The sequence below is a fragment of the Podarcis pityusensis genome (assembly GCF_964106645.2).
Source record: "Podarcis pityusensis genome assembly, chromosome: 1".
NCBI classification, from domain to species: Eukaryota; Metazoa; Chordata; class Lepidosauria; order Squamata; family Lacertidae; genus Podarcis; species Podarcis pityusensis.
Window position 1 is genome coordinate 106,589,528 of NC_138028.1, and position 19,096 is coordinate 106,608,623.

Genomic DNA, 19,096 nt, shown 5'->3' on the forward strand with positions numbered 1-19,096 from the left:
AACATTGGTTTGCTGAATCATTGCTGTTTTATTTTTATTTTTTAATTTTCCCCCACAATTTTTACACCAATATTCCATGTCACATTTTTACTATTTAACTTAGATCATCAGACCTCCCTCCCTCCCTCCCTTCATGGGTTTCTACTTTAATAAGAATTGACTGCATATTTTTGTATTACCAACTCCTGATTATTCAAAAATAAAAGAAAAAGCATATAATAAACATTTCACATTATAAGCTCTTCACATTCCTGCCAGTAATTTTAAGTGTTTACAGTGGTCTTTTAGATAATATAAAAATTTATTCCAATCTTTTTCAAATACTTGATCTTCATGGTTTCTGATCTTTGCTGTCAATTTCGCTATCTCTGCATAATCGATCAGTTTCGTCTGCCATTCTTCTTTCGAAGGTAATTCTTGCTGAATCATTGCTGCTAATTTGCTCGCCTGCTTCGGTAATATCTCTCTGAATACATCTGCAAACTACTACATTGTGTTAAGGGAGTAACCCCTTTCGGGACACAAACAACAGGGGGAATTAGCTTAAATGTTTGATTATATTGTTGTAGCCCATCCTGGAGCCTTTTTTCCAGTTTGCTAGATCCTTACTAGTTTACGTTCCTAGAGAAAATGTAGTCTTTTGAGCTAAGGTGCTTGTGAGAGGGTAGACAGAATTGCTGTGGAAGAATGCTCTCTGGCAACATAATCAAGAATGTATTCTGTGTTGTTATTTTTTTAGTACAGAATGGTGAAAGAAGCCCTGCATGAACGTGCCAACCTGCTTGAGATCGCACCTCATTTATCTTCTCCTCTGCCTATAATGCTTCCTGTTTACAAGTAAGTCACTTGATGTTTGTTCTGAATTTGCTTCATTTAGGGTGGTTGTTCAATCTGGGTCACTGGGAATGAATTATAACATGTTTCTCCCTTAATTATGTTCTTCAGTTTGTGACAGGCTTGCATCCTTGATTGTGGAGGTAAAAATTTCACCATTGCAGTTGCGGATGTCTTGCCTTTTGAGAATACAAATTCCAGAGGGAAGCTTTTTAAAAGGACTTTTGTCCAATTTTGCAGGACAGAGGGGCTGGAGATGTCACTGGGGACATCCTCTCAGTCAGAGGAAGGTGGAAGGGCCATTAAGTCTGAGAGGGACATGAGAGGGGATGCTAAAACACTGTTCCTGAATTGGGCAGCTGGTGTTCTTCTTCATGTCTTACTTTGGCTCTTGCAAGGGGACCAAGTTTGGGGCCATGGTGTGAGGCTGAAAGAATAGTGAGTTGCCTAAGGCCACCTAATAAGTGTGTGATTCATGTGAGAGTTGGAGTGGATATATTCTGGTTTGTAATTCACAGTCTTGATTTTTTTAAAAAAACCATCCACCTTACAGAAGTTCAAGGTGGTTCAGAATAAGGACCATAAAATGCAATAAAACAATCACAAAACCAAACAGAGCAGCAGCCCAAGAAATAAAATGTCTTGCAGTGTCCTCACGCAGTGTTTTGTCCTTGTACCAACCCTCTTAAGATACGTTAGGCTTCAGAATTGACCTGTAGAAGTTACACACTTCGCTTCATGGAAGTGGAGAGACGAGAATGGGACTTCTCCCACACACATCAAACCCACTCTGGTTCTTTTGACTCTTCAGAAATATAGTTGTGGTTTGCAGTATCACTTCTGAAAGACTATGCAGTAGAAACCAGGCATGTGAAATGGTCTCCTTGATTTATCTCCCTCCCTCTGTCTCTTCTCATAGGTGGTGGCAGCTGCCGTACTACTGGGTGGGAATTAAACTCTATGACCTTGTAGCAGGAAGCCAGTGTCTGAAAAGCAGCTACGTACTTAGCAAATCAAAAGCCCTGGAACTCTTTCCTATGTTGCGGAAGGACAAACTCGTAGGTGCCATTGTCTACTATGATGGTATGTTCTCTTAACTACCTAACAGCTTTTATTTATTTTTAAAAAAACTAAAACATTAGTCTGAAACAGAGACCGTTGCTTCTTCATCAATCAGTTTGCTTGCTTGATTCACTTGTGTGGAGCTAGTTCCTGTGCAGCTACTCTTCAGCAGCATGCCTTCTTCTAGGTTGAGTCATGGGTGGTTGATGGCCCTTCATCATCCACTAGGAAGTGTGCCAAGGGATTGGACCAAATGGCTCTTCTAATGTATTTCATTTCTGTGATTCCAGGGCATGTTCATATGTACATGTTCTTAACTCATAGACAGATATACTTTATATGTTTATAACTGACATCTGTGGGTGATGGGGCCACCACAGATCTAATATTTCCTGTCAGAACTTTCCATATCTTCCAGCGTCAACTCAAATGCATTTAACTGCATTTAAGTGCATGCATATATGAACCAGCCCTGTGATTCTAATGAAAAGAGGACAGTATATGTCGCATATCTGCCGTCTGTAGAGTAAACTTGTGCTTTTTGAGTTTTGTGGCTCTCCAAGTCTGCTCCCCTGTAAGTGGGCTTCTTTGTGTTTCCATCCACAAAGCCTCCGCATCTGCTTTAGGTTTTGGAAAGATGTTTGTTCGCTATGCATTTGGACACTTCTTTACAATATTGTGATTGCATTGATGGTGCCTGAGGTGAAGGGACAGGTTTCCATTTGTTTGGAAACATTTGGACACCATTTTGAGTCAATATGGCAGACCGAACCTTTCAAAAACTGCAGTGATTTTAACCCCTGCACCAATTTGTAGGTTTGTCAGAATTCCTGAGCGACGCCACGTGTGAGGGCACCAGTAGTAAATGTGTGTCAGTTATGGTAGACGTGTCAGCCCAACAGTCAGGATCAAGGAGGTGCGGTTAGCCAGCCGCCAGTGAGTTTCTTGAGCAAAGAACTCTTCAGTAGCTTCTTTCACTAAACTTGGATGACTCTTCAAGAGCATCCCATCTGCATTTTTGGGCACAAAATGAAATGTTACATGCACATTGAATTGGAGTTGAACCTGCATACATTTTAATAAAGCGATGGGGGGAAGCAGCCTCTACCAAATGTGTTCAGAGATTACTAAAAGCCAAGAAATTCAGTTTGTGATGTTGGAATGCAACTATTTCCACAGCAGGGTGCCCACATAACTACTTTCTTATAGCTCTCTGCCATTCCTATGTACTAAAGGCCATCCTCGACTGTGAATTTCTTGTCTTTGTAAGACCCACAAAATGCTTTTTGCTATCAGTTTTTCCTCACTGGGTGTTTTATGGGAACTTCCCCACCCCCCGCCACACTGTTAGGGGCAAGAGTGTATAACCTTGCATTTTCTTTCTTTTAAAAAGCCCCTCATGTAGCCAGCAAGCCATCTTTGCACTAGCAGGATGTCTCTCCGAATGTTCATGAATAAGATGCGCACACATTGAAGCACGAAGGCTGCCTGATGCTTCACTATGCAGCCAGATCCCACTCTCCACAAATCTGGTGCTGTCTTGCCAGCCCCCTTTTGGGAAGCTTTGCAATGGCACATTAAATGTGGGATGAGCTGTGATTTGGCTGCGTAGTGAAACAGTCATACAATGGTTTCATTGTGGACTGAGCGGAAATGCAAATTGGGTCAATCTGTGCTTCTCCATCTGACTTGAGTTATCCCAAGTCTGCATCCTAAACTGTAGAGTAGTTCTGTAACAGATACTATCAATTTTCAGTGAGAAGCATTGCAGCATCAGTAATCTGAAATAAGCAGTGATGGTTCTTGGTTTGTTCTGTTTAAGAGTACCAACCTTTCCCTTGCTTATCTCTTTCTTACCAGAAAGAACTTGAATTAAGAGCAGTCTCCTTTCCTTTTGGGCACTTCAATTTTTCTCTTTCCCTATGAAAGAGTTAAGGAAATGGTGGGGTCTCACAGCATGAATTCGAAACTTGAACACTAATTTTCTCTTAACTAAAATAGCCTGTGCCAAATCTCATTTTATAAACAAGGAGTCTGAAATGCTTATAAAAGTATGAGTCTCTTAAGCCACAAGAACAGCATTGGCTGCTGTGTGCTTTTTGTTTGGGCAGTCAGAGATCTAGTAAGATTGTTGTCATGTCAATAACGAGGAAGCAAAATCCATTTTGAGGCTAGATTTTTCATCAAATGGTTTGAAGCTCAGTTTGGTTGGTGAGTTGAAGTGATTTACAAGCAGAGCAGAGATCTAGTATTGCATCTCTGTGTGTTTTCATAGCAATTGTCTGATATTACTTAACTATAGAAACTGGGAAGTTAATTTTTTTTTTTAGGATTTGATTGCTCGTTAAGAGCAAGATAACCTCTAATATTGGGCAGGGGGCATTAGCTCAATGGTAATGAGAGATGCTTTGTCCACAAAGAGTCCCTTGGCATCTTTGGTTAAAAGAACCTTAAATAGTAGGCCTAGAAAATTCTGCTCTTTGTTTGGTTTTATAATACTTCAGTCTGACTTTTGGCCTGATTTTGTTTCCTGGATGGATGACTTGCACTGGGCATCTCCTGGACCACTCAGCATCTTATCAATATCATTAGGAGGTGGCTGTGGTCCTCTCTGATGGGATAAATAGACCAAACAGTGCTGAAAGACTTCTGTTCCATTTTCATGGCCACTACTAGCCTTTGTGGCACCTCAAAAGTCCAAATCATCCACCATACTCTTTAATATCTACATAAAATTGCTAGAATAAGTCATTTAGAGATTTGAACGGAAATGTTGTCAGTATGCAGGCGACACTCAGTTTTTCCTCTTGTTCCAGCTGCTAGATACATAGAGGCTGTGGAAACCCTGGACAGATGTCTGGTGGCAGTTTTGGGATAGATGAGGGCAAGCAAGCTGTTGCTCCTTCCCCTAAAAGACCAGGTTTTGCAACTGGCTGGCTTGCCAAATGTGATCCTTTTTTAGAGAAAGCATGCACTGCCTCATATCTTAGTAAGCCAACATTGAACCACAGTTCCAGATTTAGGAGGAGCCAGGATCAAAGTGCTGAAGGCAGGGGAGCAGAGGAGAGAAAGGAAGGAGTGTGCTTGGTCCATGCATGTTCTGGCCTTTGTAAACCATGCTTGGATTTTCTGAATTTCTGCCTTGTCTGCTGAACTGGTTGAATGCTGTCGATGCCCACGTTCCTATAAGCTACATGTGCAGCACATGGCTGCTGTTCATATGAATCTAGCCACTCCCACACTCACCCTGACCAGCAAAAAAGAATGTCCAGATATTGATAGTTGTTACTCTCCTGCACAGTGTGGGAGCTTGGCTCTGGAATTTGTTGATCATCTAGGCCTGGACTGTTGCCTCAGGAGGGAATAACTTCCTGAATCTTGGTTAGTGTGAACCAAGAATTAGCTGCTTATCAGTGGGGTAGCAGCAACTGGTAGGAATCTATGCCTTCCTGCTTTGATGCTCTTTTTTTTTGACCCTCGCTCTACCACCCTTGGTCTATTCCTGTTTCCTCTTTCTGTTTGTCTCAGCTCCCTGTTTACTGCATCCCTCTCTTCTGATCTACCTTCTGCTTTCAGTTGCCTTCTGTAAACCTGGACCATGAGTGTATTTCCCAAAGTTTACTACAGTGGTACCTCAGGTTACATACGCTTCAGGTTACATATGCTTCAGGTTACATACTCTGCTAACCCAGAAATAGTGCTTCAGGTTAAGAACTTTGCTTCAGGATGAGAACAGAAATCGTGCTCCGGCGGCACGGCAGCAGCAGGAGGCCCCATTAGCTAAAGTGGTGCTTCAGGTTAAGAACAGTTTCAGGTTAAGTACAGACCTCTGGAACGAATTAAGTACTTAACCTGGGGTACCACTGTATTAACATTCAGAAGAGGGGTGGGGACTCTCTATCTGGCCTCTGGTACTGTCCCCGGGCTACACCTCACCAGTTTGGGTCTGTGACCCTCCTTTTTTTTTTGCATGGCTGCAATGTTTCTGCTGTAGAAATTGGTTTCTTCATGAACTTTCACCTCTGGCCTCACCCACCCACAGGCATCGAACTTTGGGTGAGGAGTCAATCAAACAAATGGAAGAAATTTCTTCAGGTCCCTTCTCCTGGGCTGAAAATGCTAAGACCAAAATTGCAGGATTGCTCTGTGGGTGGCCAGCCATCCCTTCCCCCCACAGCCTGGCTTGTGAGCATAGGAAGCGGGACACACAAATTGTTTGTGATGCGTGCAAATTGCCACAGCCGTGGGTTGAGTGTGGCGTGCTAAGTGATTCAGCAAACTTATTGGCTCTATGCCCAGGCGGAAACAAGAAATAAAAGAAACCACTTTTTACTTAAAACACACACCACTTTGGATTTTAGCTATCCTGGAAGGTTTTGCCGAAGATAAAAGAAGATTATTTTAAATAAAAAATAAAGGTCATGCAAACTCTGTTTGCCCATTGGTTATGCTGGGACAGCGGAAGGCCATTGTGCTAGCCTTCTCCAAACCTGATAGCTGTGTTTAGCATGCCCCAGCCACGTTATCATGATTTGGTACTGAGAACTAGGCACTCGCTCAAATAAAATGTGGAATTTTAGAAAGTGCCAATGAAGTAGCAGCTCGTGCCTTTGTAAAAAAAGTGTTTGGTAACCAGCTTCCTTGGAGGGTTGCTTTGAGAGTGAAGTTAGGAGAGGGCCAAGGCCCTGACTGCTTCCCACAGCCTTATATTACCTGGTGTCATAGAATTGTACAGATGGAAGGAACCCTAAGGATCATCTAGTCCAGCGGTTCTCAACCTGTGGGTCTCCAGATATTGTTGGACTACAACTCCCATCATCCCTGAGCTCTGGCCTTGCTAGCTAGGGGTGATGGGAGTTGTAGTCCAACAATATCTGGGGACCCGCAGGTTGAGAAAGGCTGTTCTAGTCCAATGCTGCGGTCCCATACGGGGTTCGAACTTGCAACCTTGGCACTATCAGCGTCATGCTGTATCCAAGTGAGCTATCCAAGCTGGTTTCTGATACTGTTGCTGCAGATCACACTCCACAGTCTCTCTTGGCCCTTGATGGCCAACTAGGGAATCTGCAGGGGGATAGATTTGGCCCAGAGGCCTTCAGTTTCTGATTACCTGAGCGTGGACCCTTCCAGTCTTTATATGGTGATGGGTCACCTTTGTGCCTCCTCTGTATTCTCTTCCATCTGTTCCAGCTTCTTAGACGTTATAAGACATAAGTTATAATTTGTGTTGTTAGTAGCATCTACTGGCTGCGAAGAGAAGTGCCTCACAGCAGCTATTGCCCCCTTCTTTTACATTGGGTAGATTCAGGCCACTAAAGGGTTTATTCTCTCCCCCCTCGCCCCCGGCCAGATCATTTGCTCAAACACTTTTATGCCTGCCTTTAAAAAACGAACTTAAATGCAAAATTGGGTACCAGCTCTCCATTCCTTCCTCTCCCCCTCTTAATTCCCTAATTATTTATCAAACCAGTGACCTGCCAAGTATTTCATTTTCTACCATATATTCTCGCTTTGTAGGCTGTTGTTGCTCTAGCCTTCTTTAATTGCATTTTAAATTTGTTTATACAGGCAACAATAACAAAAAAAAAAAGCTACATTATAAATGTTGGATGTACCAGCAGCAGCAAATCGCAGACTTTACCAGGGGCTATTCTTGGTCTGTAGAAGCATCAGGAAACCTAAGCATATGTTGGATGTTAGCCTGGGTGTACACAATGTGTCCTATTTATTCAAGGTTTCCTTTGAAGCTGCAACTTACAAGTTTGTTTCTTAGGGGTACATGTCAGACTTCATTTAGCATTTGTTGGTATTCAGATACTGCTGAATAGCAAAAAGGCAACATTTTGGGGGAGGAATGTGGCTGCTATCTGAGCAGTGATCTGTCAGTTTCATTTATGTAGCTCAAGGAAAATTAGTAAAGAGGCACTATGGAAAAACCAACACTGAGATTTCTAGAGGAATTTCTAAGCGGTTTCTTTTTTGAAGCAGAGAGAATTTGATTTCAATGTATTGAAGCTGTAACGTGGGATGCTAGGGAAACAATGTACAACTTGGTTATTAGAAATAAAAATTACCTCTTAAAAAATAAAAACTAAGCGTTCACACAAAGCATTTGCTGATTTAAATGGCAAGGGTCTTGCTTAGATACTTGATTATGCTTCTATTAAAAGACTTCCTTTAAAGATTCTAGTTGAAGCATAGGCATGTTTGAAGACATTAATTTTAGACAATATGTATATAACATCTTTTAAAATCTTGGGAACATTTTGTAAACAGTTCTAATTTGCTATACTAAGGCTGCAATCCTGTACACACTTACCAGAGAGTAAGTACTAAAGAAACCAATGGGGCTTACTTCTGAATAGGCACACATACAAACTGTTATATGTGCCTTTTAAGAAATAAGTTCCTTTGGGTAAATTCAGTGGTGTTTGTGTGCCAGCAGAACAGACTTCTTCTTTGGGGGGGGGAGAGGAAGAGAAAACACTGTTGCATGAGAGGATGCCTATTCTGATCACACACAGACACCATTTTATTTCAGCCAATGCAACTTATTATTATTAATCCATGAATCACTTCCCATGAGGCATCCCAAAATGATTTACAATTTAATATAAAATAAATAAAAACAGTTCAAACTCCTTTAGTAAGCTCTGCCCCGCACATTCTTAAAGAAATAAGAATTAGAAGAAGCATGTATTTGAGACTTAAGGGGTTTAAGATATACTAACAAATATGAAACATTTGCATGTATCTGTTTAGAATAGGAGAAAGTTTCTTAATTATTGTCGGGGGGGGTGTGAATGGTCATGTCACTTTTGAAAAGTGAGACTCTCACTCATTGTAAACCCTACAAGATTTTTTTGATTTTTTTTTAATGTAGGGGGACAAAAGCACCAAAAAATCAATGGAAAAAACCTGAAGAACATTCATTAAGCTGTCAGCAGTGGAATAAGTACTTTCCCCCTTCTAGCCTCCTATGGTTGTCTTTCCAGCGTGCGCTGAATTATGAAAAGTTACAGGTTTATAATTTTACTTTTGACTAATTTATAATTTCGAGGCTATCAAGGTATATAATTGGGGGCGCACAGCTCAGTAGAGGACTTGCGCAGTTCTAAAACTTCATACGCTTAATTTCCAGCGTTTTTCTCATTTGGAAACGAAAACAGTGTGACAAGCTGCCATTGAAAAGGTTCCTTGAAGCACGCTCCTCACAATGGAAATATAACAACCTCTTTGGCGGTGCAAATCCACGGGTAGCAAGAAGCAGCAAACCGAGGGAACTGTTATGGGTAGTTAAAGGCAGTGCTGAGACTTGGAATTATTTTGAATAATTCCTATAAACTGGAACTCTTTAGAGGGAAACCTGCACTTACCTGCAGCGAGGATGGCTGTAGATGTGGAGAGATGATTTCCTGTTTGTGGCGGAATATATGGGAAATGAAGCATTTACCGTTGGATTGTGGCATCTTTATTTTTAATTGAAGGGCTCTTACTACTGTGGTTTAATGTAAATAGTATGTGGAAGAAGGAAGTCTAAAATTTCAAGTATTCTGATGAATTACGGCTGATATTCTGCTTGGTGCAGAGTGTTAGGAGATCCCCGTTCTTTGCAGTTGTTGTTTCCAGTACCTTTTTGTGGCATTTCATCCCTCAGAAGAAGAATGAAGATCAATTTAATTTAATTTAATTTAATAAAATGAACTTGATGCCCCTCAATCAAGAATGCCCTCATAAACACCGTGTAGTCTCTCTTCCGTGTTTGAACTGCTTTTCTCTCTCTCATCTTCTCCTTGCCCCCCAAAGTCACAGAGGGCAGCCACACAAATAAACATACCTACTGGACTCCTTGTTTTTATTCCTAACAAAAGGCCGGCTCTACATTCCATAGCACCGCGGTTGCTGGAGGCGCCGTTCCCAAAAGCATGCAGATGATAACTGCATCTCCTGCTGTACCTGTAACAATTTAATTGTATAAGTCAGCCCAGTCAAGCATCCCCAGCACATGACTGGGAGACATGAAATTCATTGTCATTATTGTCCCTGTCATTTTGGATCATTATATCCTGCTGTAGAATTTTCCTCACTTCAGTGCTTTTTTTTTTCCTCCAGGAACCGGGGATTATGGCTGAGGTTGGGGTGGGGGCAGGACTGTGAACTACATTTACCTCAGGGGAGCCACAGATTAAATTGGCTTTGCTCTCTGACTTGCTGGATTCATCTATTTGTACGCTGTGAGTTTAAGGTTGGAAATTTATGAGTACCTGAGTGAATTTCCATGGTCCTGGCTTTATTTGGTTTATGCATTATTATTATTATTATTATTTTGGTGGAGAACTGAACGGTACTGCTTGCTCCTCTTCACAGGAATCAAAATGTGGGTTGGTTCTTCTTAACTCATTTTATCCTTAAAAGATCCCACGTTATTCTATAGGAAAGTGACATTATTTGCACGTTACACCACAAATACATCTGTATTCCCCAGCTTGTCAGGGCTTTTCAGAGGCAAGATTCCATTGAAGCATGTAATTTATATGTGTGTGTTTTATGCGAACTTAATGGTAGGCCATTAGTTAATATGTATCTTGTTCCATAATGTAGGCATGGTGGTGTCATGGATACTGCTAAGAAAAGAAAAATGCTCTTGTGGGAGGCAGATTTTTTTTCTTTTTGGTGCATGAAACTTTGAAAGACTCCTAGCTATTTCCCGAATTTTTAAAAAAATACAAATTGAATAAAAGCCAGTTAGGTGACTTTGTTTTCTTTCTTCATTGTGGTACAGGGATAAAACTTGATTGGGGTAGGGTAGGGTTGAAATACTGCCTCAAGGCCCCCCACCCCCAAATGCCCCTCTGGTTTGATTTATTACATTTCTAGGTCACTTTTCATTCAAAAGAACCTCAAAGCGGCTTACAAACAATAAATGGCAATAACCTGATGGAACATAATGGAACATCACAAACGCAGTGTAAATCAGGCACCCCCAAACTCGGCCCTCCAGCCATTTTGGGACTACAACTCCCATCATCCCTAGCTAACAGGGCCAGCGGTCAGGGATGATGGGAATTGTAGTCCAACAACAGCTGGAGGGCCGAGTTTGGGGATGCCTGGCGTAAATCATATAGAATAATTAACAAATCACCACTGAAAACAATTACCAATCTATAAAGCACTGTTAACAAAGCAAGAAATAAAAAATAAGCTAAAACAGCAGGATTGGAGCAAAAGTCCTATGATTTAGCAAATCAATACAGCGTTTAGAATCTATAAAACAATATTAGCAATATTAAGAAAATAGCAGCCGAAAAATAAACTTCGCACTGCTAAGTTCATACACACGCTGTCCACACCCATTGACTCATAATCTTTCACTCTGTTCAGCTCATTGAGACCCATATACCCATGGCAGCATCTCCTTTCTGAAGGTTCCTCGGGCTGGAGGGTGGAGCAAGGCGGGTGGAAAAAGGCACTGCCCTACTGGCCACCCAGTGTCTCTCTTCCCTCTCTGCCTCCGCCATGTGCCTGGCCAAGTGACTACAATCATCTTTGCCCCGATGAGCAGAGTTGGGGTGGTAGCTGTATCTGTAAGAGGCAGGAGTTCCCATTGGTGGTAGAAACTGCTATCTGCAACAGCTGCCTTTAAAGAGCCAGGTCTGGGTTCTGGAAGTGAGAAATAAAAAGAAGGTGCTGGAATGGTTTCACGTGTTAATTGGAACTCCCCTTCCTTAATCCCACCTTGCCTGGCCTGCATTTTTGCCAGGCATTCCAGTGGAAATTAAGATATCTGATCATCCTGATTTTATATGTAGCTTTTTTGTGTGGGAGAATTCACCCTTAAGGAACATGGCTGGCACTGGCCAGTACCAATACAAATAAAGTTGCTCTGATGCGTATTAGACCTAGTTGACCCATAGTACAGAGGAAGTCAGTATAATAAATGCTCCAGTTGTATATAATCACTGTTCTCTCTTTTTGGTGTGGAATTGGCCCTTGCAGATTTAATAAAAACCCTGATAGGGAGACCTGTTGTCAGGGACCCTAACTGAAGTGGCTACGAAGAAGGCCAAGACATTAAAATCTCAGGTGTTTATTGAACTTTGAGCAGGAAAGGTTTTGCTGTTTGGGATAAAATCTCCCTTCCCCATCACCTCAAAAACTGATTGCATTTAATGGTTGCTACTTATTTAAAGTTCAGTCCCCTGCCACAAGTTTATTTTTGAGCAATTGACGTTATTTGACTGCATTTTTGAGGCTGCTGCTGTTCATTTTGCTGTTAACAACCTAGCACGACAAGCACACACCAATAACCTCCTTTGGTTATCCAGAGCCTCCATTGGTTTGTAGCTCCCTCACATGCATATGTAGGTTTTTAAAGCTGTTGGTTGTCCATATGCTTTCCCTGTGAACTGCAAATAACATCAGTGTATGCACGGCCATGACACTGCCACGTTATGTATGGAATTGTCCTCAGTTTTTGGCGCCGCCATGACTGGTTCTATTTAAGTTGATGTATAAATATTTCTATCACACTTAAGCGCTTTCAGTCTCTGCTGGCTAAATTCAATTACAGTGGACCCTCCGGATATAAATTAAATTCGTTCTGGGGGTCCGTCTGCAACCCAAAAAGTCCGTAGGCAGAGGTGCTGCTTCTGCACATGCACGCGGCGCGATTGAGTGCTTCTGCGCACGTGCGCGGCATGCAGAACGCTTCTGTGCATGCGTGCGCGGCGAAATCAAGAAGTATACACTTCCAGGTTTGCCGTGTTCATATCCCGAAAGTTATGTATCCAGAGCAGTACATAACTAGAGGGTCCACTGTATTGTTTTGTCATTTCAGATATGTGCCATTTTATTTGGAATTAGATCTTCTATAATTGTAATAAATACATACTCTGCTTAAGGTGTTTCCCCCCTTCTTTTTGTTGCTTCTTCTTCCTGCAGCGAACAAGGATTCCTCATTATTTATTTAGAAACTACCACATGTCTCCAGTGAGTGATGAAGTCACTCTGCTTCATGAAGAGTAATTCTGCATCTTCCATATATCTCTGACATATTACCTCCTGTCTCTTTTTATACCCTTAGATCATAATTCTGGTTTTAGTTGGTTTAGATAAGGTCACGTAAGAGGAAGTAATTTCCTTGATGTCCTATGAAGTGGGCAATAGTTCATAAAACTATTGACTGGGCTGCACTTGAGCAATTGTGATATGAGACGAGATACGAAAAATAGCTATTGACCAATTCCAATGGAAAGAAAATGCTTGCGCCTGTGTGTGTGTGTGTGTGTTTGCGTTTGCGTTGTGTGTGTGATGCAAACATAAAAATGCAACTTTTGTCCTCACTGATGCTTCTCACAGAGAATTAGAAAGCTGTGATTTGGTATGCATGTAGGCTGATAGGCTGGTTGTTTGAAAAGTCTGCAAATGTGAGAGTTTGCATTGGAGAGAGCTGGGGGAGGTTTTGCAGCAGCCACAAATTCATGTCCGCTCTAGGCAAGCAGTTGGGTAGAAGAGGATGGGACGTCTCTCCTCACAGTCTTCCAAAATCTCCGAGTTGCATCAGAATAGAATTTTAATGGCAGCCGGGATTGTATCTCTAGTTGCAGAATTCAATCTGCATTGTGCCTTTTCGTCTATACCAGCCTTTGTCCACCTGATGCCCTCTGGATACACTGACCTGCAGCTCCCATCAGTCCCAGCCAGAATGGCCAGGTTGGCAAAGATTGGTCTGCATGTGTGCATATGTGCGCACGCACAAACACACAAAATTTATATAAAGATTTCTATACACACAGGATGTGTTAATTATCCCTTGTTTAATAATGTGCGCTGACATCGCCACATTTGTCCAACATTGTAGCATGGCCACAGAAAGGCTGTCAAGACATTTTTCATTGTGACATTTTAGCGTGCCTTCCCTAAACTGGCACTGACAACATTTTGCTTTGATTTTAACACTATGCGTTTACTTACCCTGACACTGCAATAAGATGCCTTTGACAAGTTGAAGGCTGATACAAAGGAAGTGGGGTAACAACATAATTAAAAGCCAACACCACCAAGTAAATCCTAATTCTGATCTGCCCCTCGCAACTCGCCCCCCTCCCCATGAAGAGAAATTCATTATCTGGGAAGGCCTCTGGCATTGCACTTCTAAGTGCCTGAGCAGCGATTCACACCTGGTGTCATGCTAGTCATTCCTCTCTGACTAGATACCACTAGAATATCATTATTTTTACCTTTGATACAAACGAAGATAATACCTTTTTCATTGGATCAGTTTCCAGTTATTAAAGCTTTCAAAGTACATTGAATTCCCCATCAGCAAACCAATATCCCGTGCATCCGTAGAATACATTTAAAGCCCTCTTAAAATTGTGGCCCCGTGAAAAGTATCCTAACAACCCTCAGCTCCCTTAACAATTTACAGTTTGATCAGTAAGAGCATGAGGCTCTTGATCTCAGGGTCGTGGGTTCGAAACCCACGTTAGGCAAAATAATCCTGGATTGTAGGGGATTGGACTAGATAGCCCTTGTCATCCCTTCCAACACTACAGTTCTATGATTCTTTTATTATTTGAGGGAAACCATGACTGTGAACGTGCATAGGAGTGCTTTTAAATGTATGGTGTGGATCTGACCTATGTTTTGTATAAAGCTCTTTTCATTTTACCATAGAACTTGCCAAACTTCTCCAGTAGCATGCTGGTTTTTGTTTTTGTATTTTTGGGGGCATGTTCACATTTTGTCCCTCTTTTTCCATGGAAGTCCACAGTTGAGGTTCCCAAATCTTGTGATGCTACTAGGCTAAAGCAGGAACAGGAGGATTGTCTGAGGTCTCCCTACTAGGCTAACAGGCGGAGACATAATTGACAAGTCAGTGACAGAAGATTAGGGAAATAAAATGGTCCTGAGCTGTCTGTAGAACCACATCTGCTGAGTGGCTAGCAAAAAGGCGATGCTCCTCTTGACAGAGCCAAGACATGCATTCTTTCCTACATTTATGAGAGATTGAAAAGGAACTAGTAACAGCCAAAGCTCCTTTTGCGAGACCAATCTCTGTTGACTCTAAGGAAACTGGGACATTACAGAGTCTTAGAGGAGGGCACAAAGGCTCTGTGGGTGTGCGAATGTTGGGTTTCTTTTGTTTAGAACCAAAGGGGTATGTGTGGAGCTGGGTTAGACATTTGTGAATTATATACAGAAGAACATGAGCCGTGATAGAAAGTGTTGCCTTCGTTGGTCAACGGAATGCTGATCTCAAGAATTCCCATTTACACTGTTTGGTCCCTTCTGCCTTACTAAGCTATAAAAAAGCTATACTAAGCTAGGACTCTGGGGGTTGCTGTACATTTTATCTTTTTAATAGGTTCACTATTCACTTTATTCTGATGAATATGTACCCTGTAAATCTATCTATCTATCTATCTATCTATCTATCTATCTATCTAGGCTGCTTCTGCCTTCAGTTGCTCCACTGTAAATCTGTAATGAGATTTACATCATAATCGCAGATAGAATTCAATGCGGAATCACACCAAGATTGTCCTGATGATCCTGACTGAAAACTTACGTGAATTGCAGCACCTGGTCAATACACAGCGAAGGCTAAAAATGGAGCTGGTTGGGAAGGAAGGTTGAAAGAGAAGCTACAGTTAACGTTGGCCACAATTATTAAGAGGTTCTCCCCCCCCCCCACCTCTAATGCAACCCTGTCCTACTCGGCTCACAACATTTTGCTGAGTCCTCCTGGAGAGGCTTTCTGGTGGGGGCGGTGCGGTTCCTGGAGGCTTCGGTGGGGAGGATGAGGAAAGAAAGGTTCATTGCGTAATATTGCTTTCTGCATGTGCAGCGTTGGGTAGCACACAAAGTTATTTAAAGAGACAGTATTTTAATTTTTAAAAATCGAAATGGGTATTCCCCCCCCTTTAAAAAGTATTATTTTTCCTCCGTCCTGTTTTATGTAATTTCTCCCCCACAGATGGCTTTTGTTTGTATTGCCCAGTCACTTGCAAGCTTTTGTTCCAAATGGTTTTGGATTGTTCAGATCTCTTTGGGACAAATTAAGCCTTCTGTGCTGTGATTTTTTGATATAAAAAAATCTGTCCGATCTGTCCTGAGAGGTGACAGAGCTAAAAGAAGAAGAAGAAAAAGGAGAGGTGAGGAGGGAGGACATAGACAAGAGCAGCAGCTAGCAGAGGGTAGAGTGTTAAGTGGACATGTGTTCAGGGCAAGTGCTGTGCTTTTACAATTCCTGCTACTTTGCCTACAGGTTAGCGGTTGTAGGCTTGAAGACAGCTGACTCAGCTCTTTACTATGAAAGAACACTGAATTATTTTGACAGCCCTGTTCTTTTATTTGTATATCTTCTTTCAGACCTGATGGCAATTTAAAAAAAAGCCTTTCTGAATCCAAGAGTTATTACTGAAAGCAAAACAAAAACAAAATTGTCTGCAACCACAAAACATTTATCTTAGTCTTACCTACAATCCCATTGGTACACTAAAACTATATCTATCTTTCTATCTATTCTATCTATCTATTCTATCTCTCTATCTTTCTGTATTTTTAAAAAACAGACTCTTCTGCTTCTCTTCTCAACTTGTCATCTCCCATAATATTTTGGTGCCAATTAATACTAATGGACCATTTGCTTATTTTCTTGGTTGCATGGTCTGTATCTCCTTTCCGAATAGCTCAGCAGGGAACTCAGGTACAGAAGCACCATTTTATTGTATTATGTTATTTATTTAATATTTATATGTGCTTCTCGTTAACAAAGCTTGCCTCCAACAGTGTACAAGGATAAAATTTAAAATACATTAAAGCAAATTAAGTACAAAAAAAACAAACAACAGAATTGCAGATGCCAAAGACAATTGGTCAGTGCTGATAGTTGGGGAAAGTCTGAGCAAACAGGGTGAGTTTTCAGTAAGAGTGGAAAGCACCCAATAACCCATTCTACCCAAATTGCAGAAAAGGAGGGCATTTCAGAGGGTAGGAGCCGCTAAGGAGAAGGCTAACTTTTGTCCTGCTACCAAATGGGCAGGTTGCAGCACTATCAGCAAGGTCTCTTGAGGATCTCTGTGATCTACTGAGTCTCTATAGGGAAAGGTAGTCTTTCAGGAAACCAAGTTGCTCAGAGTATACATTAAAAACAACACCTCTAAGGGAATGGCTAGTGAAGTGTCTTCAATTAGTCGACATGAACAAATTGATTCATGCATTTGTTTTTATAGGAGGAACGGTGTGTTTTAAAAATCAACATTTGTTAAGAGGCGCACCTATTTTGTGAATTACTGTATTGCAAATTTTCAAAAAAAGGCAGACTTGAAATTTTAAAAAATTACATAAATTATGGGGGTTTTTTTTGTTTTTTATTTAATGCAGCCTCAAAAGAAGCAGAGGGCTTTGTAGCTAATAGTTCCTTCAACACAGGTGTGATATGTGCTCTGTCACCAGTCTGCTCAGTATCCTAGCTGCCCAATTGTGCAGTTTCTGAACTTAAGGGTTGTCCTGCAGAGGGAGCACATTATAGCCAAGCATTGAATATTAAGGGGAACTGTGGGCAGGGTGATGCCATGGCTCCCCTATCTTGTTCCCCTCTGAGAAGAGCTTGAATTTGTAGCCACATACTTTGAATCTACATAATTTGGATCTACATATTGAGGCTGCAACCTTATGCATGCTTACTTACAGTGAGTTCTACTTCCAAGTAAACAGCTGGACCAACTGTTATAAGCCCTGTGCTTTTTAAACTTCCCTCAGGGAATCCTTTCCACAGCGAACCACATCTGTCAGGTTTAGGGCAGGCCCAACACTCTGAGGTTGCAGATCATCTATTTCAAGAACATTTAAATACGGCTGTCAGTCAGGTATACATGGCAAATATCTAAACGCTTTTGCTGTCCTCTCTAACTGGCCATCCTATCTGTCTCTCTGGACAGAGATAATGTTAGCATTATTATGTAGCCTAAAAACATAACCACAACAAATGCTCCTGGAGTACAGTGCTGCTTTTATTTATTTATTTTTCCTTCCTGTATTTGTAGGTAGGCTTCCTTTCAGGGTTGTCCCTGGTAAGAGTTCTCAACACTTTAGGAAAAATAGCAGTGATTGATGACATTGCAAGTCATAAAATAATTAAAGGAATGGCTGAAGCCCCATTAATACATCTGAAAATCACCACGGCAGCAGATAAAAACAGTATTGACAGACATAAAACAAGCGTAAAAGCAGGCAACAGCAACAAAACCCTCACACAAAAGACTAGTGACTGGAAATCACCAGCATAAATCTCCCATTAAAAGCAGTACAGAATAATAAGCAAAGCCTTCAGTGCCTGCTTAAAAGTAAACATTGATGGGCCCTACATACCAACATAGGAAGGGAATTCCATAGGCATGGGGCCACCACTGAAAATGCTCTGTCTCTTGTGCCCATGTATCTGTCAGTTATTGGTATCAAAACCACATTCAGAATCTTGGGTGCCTGTTTTGGGCTTATACTGTTTTGGCCTATAATGTTAAGATACATATATGTGTGCTGGCCTTCATACCTTGAGGAAAATCTTGTCTTCTGTGATAGCATCTTTTGCCCTTCCTGTACTGAAATGGCACCCCAAGTTTTTCTGGTTGACATGGCAGGGCAACTGCTTTACACAGATAGCAGTGAACAAGAGAGATGAAGGGGAGGATGAAAATTGCTTGGCCTCAACAACAGAGAGAAGCATTGGCTATTGTAATTCTTGGGCACTCGGCATTCTTCATGTGTGGGGACTTGGGGCAGCGTATCACATCACCTCAGCATAGGGGTGGGGAACTGGATCTGAGCCAGTGTGCAGGATCCTTATTTTCTCCACCCCTGCAGGCCAAGTTTGACAGGTGGGTGGGGCCCACTTCTGCCATCCTGGTTTAACATTAAGCTAGCTGATAGTGCTTTCAGAGTCTCGCGCACAGCACTTTGCCATCTCCAATGCTGGAGCTTGCAAAGCGCTGTTGACAGAGCCTGCAAACCCCAACTGCTTCTTTATCTGCCTTGCATCTGGCGCCATATGTGATGTTGCGTGTAGGACCGGTGGGCCTGGCCTGGCCAAAAGGCCTCAGGAGCCAAATGGGGAGGCCTGGCAGGGCTGTTTAGGGCTGGAGGTTCCCCACCGCTGCCTCAATGCATGAAACCTGTGTTCTAAGCTTGTATCTTT

The 19,096-nt window shown here is 41.8% G+C and overlaps 1 protein-coding gene across 3 annotated transcripts in view; it reads left to right on the top strand.

Annotated features, from left to right (window-relative positions):
- The window catches only part of GPD2 (glycerol-3-phosphate dehydrogenase 2), an 84,255-nt gene that overhangs the window by 27,463 nt on the left and 37,696 nt on the right, over window positions 1-19,096 (top strand). For all 3 annotated transcript variants that reach the window (XM_081007031.1, XM_081007032.1, XM_081007033.1), the window contains exons 5-6: window positions 740-837; window positions 1,754-1,917. In XM_081007031.1, coding sequence (XP_080863157.1) covers window positions 740-837; window positions 1,754-1,917 — 262 coding nt within the window. The remainder of the gene's footprint in view (window positions 1-739; window positions 838-1,753; window positions 1,918-19,096) is intronic.